Below are 8870 nucleotides of genomic sequence, written 5' to 3' on the forward strand. Positions count from 1 at the left end.
TACAAATTTATTTTTCTCAAAGTGGCTCTATGTACAAATTTATTTTTCTCAAAGTGGCTCTATGTACAAATTTATTTTTCTCAAAGTGGCTCTATTATGTGTTGTATAAAATATACACAAGGATCTAGAAATCTTTTGCAATTGTTAACATTTACTATAATGCTATATTTAATATGACTATTTTAAATTTTAATAATCCACAGAATTACCAGTTTTGACAGACTCGAGAAACGTTCAACTGTATATATATATATTTTTCAAACAACCTGACACTGTGAATGCTTATGTTTTTTTCTTTGCCATCTTTGCAGTGTGCTGTCCATTGTTAATTTATATCTGATCATCTGTATAAAATATAAACATCTGTTAAATGATGACTTTTGTTCATTTTGCAAGGTTATTTTATTTAATTTACTGTATTTATTTATATCATTTTGTTATAACCTTTAACAATAATCATGCGTGGAAGTAATTAAAATATTAGTTTTATTTCCATATATTACCTATTAGAAATGAGTTAGATCTTATTAAAAAAAGTGAATTACTGAATTAATAAATTCATGTTCTAATAGTTATGAAAATTAAATTAAATTTTATCTTTTCTAAACCCCTTTTTATAGCATTTTATTTCCCAAACTATTTACACTAGTTCTTATATGTTTTGTTCAGTGCTTGATGTTGCTGTATTATTATTATTTTGAATGCATGACTCGTATTTTAGCTATAATAATTGCTTTTATAATAAATGTTTGTTTTTTAAATAATCAAATAAATGAAAACTTTTCTTTTGGTACCATAGCTCTGGTCAGATTTTTTTAAATTGTAAATATTTAAATTTGGATCTTTTTCTTTTCTCTTTTAGATTTGTTTTTAAACATTTAGTGTATGTTTTATTGAATGTTTCAGTTTTAAAATGTCTCCGTCTTTGCGAAAATCCTGTTTCACTCAAACTAAAAAGAGGTAAGGAATAAAAAAATGAGTTGCTTTTATTTTATATAATTATTTTTTGTTATCTTTCTATTTGTCCCTCCTTTACCTCGACACTTCCTTTTCTTCTTCCAGTGACGATTGTTCAACTTTGTTGTGGTACTATCAACCCAACCAGCTTAGAGGACGTTATCGCGATTCCTTACCTCTCTGGGATCAAAATGAATTTTTTTTTTTTCATTTAAAGAATGAACACAAATTATAATTAATTATTATATATAATTAGTTATTTTCAGGAGTGAGTAAATTTTTAGAGCTAATTCTAAAAAAAAATGTTCTCATTCCTTTGTTTACTTATTACTATTCTAATAAGTGTAAAGAAGTGCTGTGAGTTTATTTGTCTGTTATATTGATAGAAAGATGCAATTAAATGTGTTATTATTGTTGACATGGATTAAAATAATAAATATGTTCCTGTCAATGTGTGAATATAAACATTAATCTGACTATCCGTACTTCATAAAACAAATTGTGATTTTGGTGCAATTCTGATTTTAATTTCTATTCAAAATCCATCCAGGTTTGTTCTTTAATGCCATATTATTTTCAACATTCATTTTTCTTTTATATTTCTCGTAGTGCTCAGATGATATTTTGGAAGTATTTTCTCTACGGTCTTCTTTTGATCTAACTTACATAGCTGATCAACTATCAGGAGGCTGTTCTTTTATCGTGGAAGCCAGTTCTTGTTTGCCATAATGCAAATGCTGGTGCGTCCAGTATTACTTCTTTGAAGTCTCTCCATGGACAGTTGAAGTCTCTAGCCATTCTTTCATTTCTTCCATATAGGAAGTTATTCTTCCTTTTCTTTTCTTTTTTTTTTTTTTTAAATACAATGTGGGTTTGTTTTTATTGTTGGTATTTATTCTTAAATTATAATTTTATTTTTATAAAAATATTTCAGTGCATCTATTAGGAGATAGATGTTCAAACACCTGCTTAAATAAAACAATAAACTGAATATATAATTAATGACGAGAAGACAGTTGATTGTGATTAATATATTTAATGAGGAGATGGTTGGTGGTGCGGTCAGAGAACAACACAAATACTGGAAGATTATTGGTTGACCGTGTGTAAAGATGAAAGGAATATGGTCCGGGTGCGGTAAAAAAAAAACTCAAATAGTAGAAATATACTATTTTAATGAGCCAACGTTTCGCCCCACGTTACAGGGCTTCTTCAGGGCTAAAAAAAGATACAAACACATAGTTACATAAGGAAAACAAAAACATAAGTGTAAAATAACAGGGGTATAAAATGTAAAAAAGTAAGATATCATAAGAAAAATTAAAGGTAGTAAATAGTAAATGTAAAGGGTAATAGTAACAAATAGATAACAAAAGAAATATTAAAGAAAATACAAATAAAGAGATGTAAAAAGAAAAAAGAATACAAATCAAATGATGAGACAGAATGCATACCTATTTTGACGGCAGTCAAAACAAAAATGACCGTTGGTAATGGGAGGAGTGGGGACAATGGGAGTAGTGCCACAATAACGAAAATAATTTGTAAAGTAAACATGATAGAACAGTATTTAAATTAGGTGAACAATAAATGGAAATATACATTAAATACATACATTAAAACAGATATATTCATGTATCTATCTTTTAATTTATATTCATCTGTTATCTCCTTAAGTATACTTATATTAATTACTTTATTATTAATTTTCTATTATATTTTACACTTTTCTGTAATCCCGCTCATTTGGTATATTTTGTTTCTTAATTACTTACACACATTGTATCCCATTATTTTATACTTTACTTTTCCTTTGTTTCTCTATCTGTTTTAATGTATGTATTTAATGTATATTTCCATTTATTGTTCACCTAATTTAAATACTGTTCTATCATGTTTACTTTACAAATTATTTTCGTTATTGTGGCACTACTCCCATTGTCCCCACTCCTCCCATTACCAACGGTCATTTTTGTTTTGACTGCCGTCAAAATAGGTATGCATTCTGTCTCATCATTTGATTTGTATTCTTTTTTCTTTTTACATCTCTTTATTTGTATTTTCTTTAATATTTCTTTTGTTATCTATTTGTTACTATTACCCTTTACATTTACTATTTACTACCTTTAATTTTTCTTACGATATCTTACTTTTTTACATTTTATACCCCTGTTATTTTACACTTATGTTTTTGTTTTCCTTATGTAACTATGTGTTTGTATCTTTTTTAGTCCTGAAGAAGCCCTGCAATGTGGGGCGAAACGTTGGCTCATTAAAATAGTATATTTCTACTATTTGAGTTTTTTTTTTTTATCGCACCCGGACCATATTCCTTTCAACAACACAAATAAGTTAAAGAAACTTATTAGTGCCAGTGTTTCGGCCTGAATTTCTAGCCTTCATCAGGGCTCTTGGATTTCCTATGTCTTCTAAGAGCCCTGACGAAAGCTAAATATTCTGGCTGAAACATTGGCACTAATAAATAAGCTTTTTAAAAATTATTTTTGTTATTCTCTGACTGCACCCCCCAACCAATTATATATAACATTAAATATATAATTGTATTAAAATAAGGTTGAGTGACTTTAAAAATTGAATCATACTCTAGTTTGAAGAAGACTAAATAAGACCAAATGTAAATTTACAATCATTTTATTTTTTCGTAATATAATTTTTAATAATGGAAGATGGTCCGGGTGGCGATAAAAAAAATGTTGCTCTAAAGAGTACAAAAACTATTAATAATACACCAACATTTCACCCTAATTTGCTGGAATTCTAGATATAAACATAGTATTATTGGATTATAAGAATATGCAAAGAAAGTTATATCTAGAAGAAATAAAAAACATTGAATAAATATTAATGACAAGTACTGTAATGGATAATAGAATTGAAAATGTACCAATGGAGAAATAATTAGTGAAAAACCAATTAATTGAAGTAATTACAAATATGGTAAAATTAAAAGTAGAAAAGAGAAGTAAGAAAAAAATGAGGTGTAAGTATGGTGCAATAACAAGTTAAGGGGATAGATAAATAATATTAGAAGATGCTAACATGAATCATGGCAGATAGAGAATGAGCTAGGAAAAAAAAAATGTTGAAGGCTGTGGCGTGGTGGGGTTTAATAAATTCAGATGTCTTAATGGAAATATAGTGCATAACAAGAACAATCAGAAAAAGTTATTAAAAGTATAAGCCCATCTTCCTTTATTAATTACATATGCTCAACTAACAATCTTCCAATTATATGATTTTATTTTAAAAATTATTCATTTCATTCTTATTCTTTTGGAAAAAAATATCTATCTTATTTTGAAATGAAAGTCCGATGATTGCATTAGACCCAGGTAACTTATGCATGGATTTTTAATAGTATCTTTTTTTTTATTGGTTGTTAAGAATGTCCAGTAGCCTCTTCATTTATATAATGAATGTATTTAATTAAATATGTAATGTCTGGTATTAAACTTGCTTGAAACCAAGTTTGATTTTTGTACATATTGTTGTTTAAGTAGTACTCAATCTTATTTATCATTTCTATTTATGTTTTTATCTGATTTTACTCTGAATTATTCTAATAATTAATCATAAAAGTTATTAAATAAATATTTTCTTTTTTAAGTTAATCAATCAAAAAACATTTTTTTTACAAGATCTTACTTTTACTATCTAGTTTTAATGTCTCATTAGTCCATAAAATTGGCTATTAAAAATTAACTTTCTTTGTTCATTGTGTGTTTCTCAGCCCCCTTTATATCCTAAATTTTATGTTAAAGAAATACTATCCTAATGACCTAGGTATGGAGAGTATTATGGCATTTGAATGGCAATTAAATTATCTACTAAACAAGAAAAAAAGGTTTAATTTTGATTTGGACCCTTATTAGAAAAAAATTAGCATATAGAAGTTAGTGCTCATGTTGGGGAAAAGTATTTTGGCCAATTTCCCATGGAAACTCTTTGCCCTGGAGCATTCCAAATTCTTATTTAAAGGATAATTAAATTGTTCAATAATAGTGAAGGTAAAGCATGAAATTATTGTGCTGGTCTTAGCAGCCAAAGTGATTTGGAAAGTCATTTGATTGGACATACGAGATGTTTATGGTACTATTTAGGGTATGCAGTTCGCAGACTCCTGAAAAACTCAAAAAGTTTCAAGAAAAAATTTTACTATAGGATATATTGTCGTTAACTATCTGTGAGATAGGCTCATTATTAATTTTTCTAGCTCAATGAGGATTAATTAGATTAAAATTACTATTAATACCTTATACATTCATAATAGTAAAAGATTTCATGCTGTTTTAATAAAAAGTAAATTAAAAAAAATGGAAAACTAAAACCTTGCAAAAAAGAGAGATGGCCCTGGTTACAGTCAAGATTATTTATTAAATATAATAATTTTTCAACTTTTTTATCTGGGTTTAGCTATTGTCTAGTAAATAGAATTTTAATGCTATTTAAAAAATTTTTGGTTGACTCCTCTCCCATCTTTTTTATTTTTTTTCTTAAACCTCATATCAATTTATTTTTCATTTTATTAACGCTTAAGATGAACAAATCTTTGAATGTACCATTTATGTATTTTTTTAATCATGCCAACATTTTTTTTTTCATAAAAAAAAATAATTTCTTGAGCTTTTATCCTTCAAATTTTCGTACCTTTTTTTAGTTGACTCAATTCAGTGAAATTTTCGGAAATTATTTTTACTAAAACAGGAATATTAAAGTCATAAGAATTGTCCTTATTTTAGTAAGTATCTTCAGCATGAATGATTCAAAGGTCTTTTTGATGTATTAAAAAAATTAATTTTTCAAAGTTACCATTAAAAAACTATTAATCTTCAAAAATAAATTTTGATAATTTTTTTTAATATTAATATAAATTTTATGTTTTATTTAATATAAATTTTTTAAAAAATAAATTTCAATTAACACATTAATAAATTTTAAATGGAATAGTGTCATATGGGCTGCTTTATAAAATTCCTTTCCTCTTGTAAAATTGCATTTATCAATGAGTCAATACTGTTGTGGAACTGAATCAGGAAAAATTTTACAGGAAGTGACAGTAGCAGTGTGCATCATTAGGCTCTGAAACTCCTACCAATGATTATTTCTTTAATCTATGATTAATTTGTTTATTTTAAGTTGTAAAATATATAAATTTTATCTGTATTAAAAAGAAGTGTTCACTCTATAATGGTCATGCCAGCAAAAATTATGCATCATTCAGTTACTTATTCTTCTTTGAACAAGATACATTCCACTAGGATAGGGATTGATTCGCAGAAGTCTTATACTTACCAACATCAATGTGAGTGCATTACTTCAATTTTTTTTATTTATTTACTTACGTACTAGAAATGTTAGATATTATTATATTTTCCAAATATTTTAATCCTGCATCAGGAAAAAACAACAAAACAACTATTATGATGAATGTTACATAGGAAAGATTGCTCTCTGTAGCCAGTGTAAATTATAAAAAAAAAATAATAATAATTTTTGATTTTGTAGTCAGACCTTTTATCATTATAAGTTTGAGGCCTTTGCAGAATATATGAGAATCAAGAATGTTCTCATCTAAACCATTATTTTGAAAAAGTATTAAGTATTAAAACTTCCTGAAAATATGTTAATTGATATAAATTTTTTTGGAGAGGTATTAAAAATTGAATTGTTAGGTGTGATGTAATATGTAAAACTGAGAAATCTTTTTTGACTGTTGATGTTACATGTGTTAGGTTAGTTATTGCTATTTGAAATAAGGTTCAAGATTTCATCTTAAATTAAATTCTTCTGTGATATTTGTTAGGTTTTCGTAATTTTCTTTTTTTTAAATTTAAAAGCATTTCTTGGTGAGTGTAGTGAAATCATTTTCCTTGTTGAATGCCCTTTATTTAGAATTCATTAATTAAATTGCATCATTTCAGGGCTATCTCCTCATCTTCAGGTGCATTAGCATTGTTCTCTTTCAGCATATTGATGTATTACATAACATCTCATCATACCTAGTTCAATACTGATTATCTACTGGTAAACCTATGTCAAATATTTGTTTAAAATTTACAATAAAAATACTTAATAAATTAAAAATGAAATAAAACCCATCATTTTCTTCCAATATCGCAGAACTAGAGTATTTTTTTCTTCATTTTCAACCAAGTTCGTTTTTATAGCATTATTTATTATAAACAATAATATTAAAAACTATAAACAATAATTACAACAAATAAAAAAACGACTTTAATTAAAACAAAAGTTATTTGTTAGTTAATCTAGAAAAAAAAAATTAATTTTGAACCTGTAAGATGAGTACCTGAAAATGTTCTAATTTATGTTTTAGATGTAATTTTTTCTTCCATTTTGGGAGACGATCTTAAAAAGAAAAAAAAATTTAAAACTCCTTCACTATTTTATATTTTCAGTTTGATTCATATTCACTCAGTTTCAACATTTCTACGATTATAAATAATTTATAATTCATACCTGTTAAATTGATGTTTACTTATGTATTTAATATTAAATTCCTAGTATTACAGTAAGTTTCACACAGTAAAATTTCTTCAGTAATGTATATTTATTTTTGTATATTTTATATGACTATATATTATATTAGCATACATGGTTTTGAAAAATTACAGAAAAGTTTTTATTCTTATTTTGAATTATTTACCCCTCAAGCTTTTTAAACCAACATGTTCTTAAAAATTAAGAGAGTGTGAGAGTACTTTTAAAATTATTAGTTGGAAAAACAATTTCTGAATATTGGTTATCTGCTCCTATTTAGAGAATTAATTCTCATTCTTATTAGTGTTAATATTAGTCATTTTGCATTTTTAGGTGGAAAGGTTCTAAATACCTAACGTACCGAGGCATTTTTGTTCTAATGCCAAACGGTTGTGATAAACTGAGTTTCGTTTAAGGTACATAACAAACATTATATAAATGAGTTAAATAAATAATTATATGTACTGAATGTTATTTTAACAACTTTTAAAAATCAAAACCCCACGACTTGTAATTATATTTAATTTATCTTAATATATTTTTTTTTTCTGTGAAATTTTTACACTTCAACTTGTTCCTTACGAATCCAACATTGTTCCTTTGAATTATAATGGTTTGATTTCTTTTTGGTTGCGTTATTTAAAATGTCCCCTAATTAAAATATGATTTTAATATTCTTAATTCTCAATTATTCTTGTTTATCTGTTTATTTATGTCTATATATATTTTTTTCCAGATCCTGTTGTAAAAGCAAGGGTAAGACGTTATTTGTCTACCCCCCTGGAATACAGGGGGGATATGAATTTGCCTGAACTAATTTCTGAGAACGTTGATATATCGGAACCTCCACCTCCTGTTCATCCACTGCCACTGGAGGATGTAGCTCGAACAAATGGCGAAAAATCAGGCCAGCCCAAGTTTGAAGCTTTTGTCATGACTGGAGATCGTGTTTTAAAGATCTGTCGAACTCAACAAGGTAGTTATACTAAAGTTTATCAGTTTTTAAGCATGTTTATTAACCATAATTATATTTTAAATATAAGAAGATGGTCAGGGTTGCGTTTAAAGAAAGAAGAAATAGTTTATAACTATTTTAATGTCCATGTTTCGTTCCACTTTGCAGGGCTTCATCAGGGCTAAAAAGATATAAAAAAAACTGAGAATATTACAACAATAAGGTAATTTAAGCTAGGATAAATATTATGTGAAATTAAAGTGATTAAATTACATATAAATAAAAGGAAGGAAGACATAAAATAGTATCAATATAAAATAAAATTGAATAAACAGTGATAAGAATAAAAAATAAGTTACAATGGTTAGAGTAAAAATTTTTAAAAAAATATGTAAAATATACAGTTAAAAAAATACAGGAGATGTCCATAAAACAAAAA

The 8870-nt window shown here is 26.4% G+C and overlaps 1 protein-coding gene and 1 long non-coding RNA gene across 14 annotated transcripts in view; one reads left to right on the forward strand and one right to left on the reverse strand.

Annotated features, from left to right (window-relative positions):
• LOC106681753 (uncharacterized) overlaps positions 1-335 on the reverse strand; it is a 22219-nt gene extending 21884 nt beyond the window's left edge. The window contains exon 1 of one of the 2 annotated variants that reach the window (XR_010842765.1): positions 210-335. This is a non-coding gene — a long non-coding RNA (uncharacterized lncRNA). The remainder of the gene's footprint in view (positions 1-209) is intronic. The other variant, XR_010842766.1, reaches the window with a different exon arrangement.
• The window catches only part of LOC106681751 (Exchange factor for Arf 6), a 37822-nt gene that overhangs the window by 8289 nt on the left and 20663 nt on the right, over positions 1-8870 (forward strand). For 7 of the 12 annotated variants that reach the window (XM_014422221.2, XM_014422222.2, XM_014422223.2 and 4 more), the window contains 2 exons: positions 907-960; positions 8213-8452. In XM_014422221.2, coding sequence (XP_014277707.1) covers positions 907-960; positions 8213-8452 — 294 coding nt within the window. Of the gene's footprint in view, positions 1-906; positions 961-5967; positions 6281-7809; positions 7893-8212; positions 8453-8870 lie in introns of those variants that run through there. The other 5 variants (XM_014422232.2, XM_014422233.3, XM_014422230.3 and 2 more) reach the window with 3 other exon arrangements.

The sequence above is a fragment of the Halyomorpha halys genome, unplaced genomic scaffold (genome assembly GCF_000696795.3).
Source record: "Halyomorpha halys isolate HHAL.00 unplaced genomic scaffold, Hhal_1.1 Scaffold363.1, whole genome shotgun sequence".
In the NCBI taxonomy this organism is placed as follows: domain Eukaryota; kingdom Metazoa; phylum Arthropoda; class Insecta; order Hemiptera; family Pentatomidae; genus Halyomorpha; species Halyomorpha halys.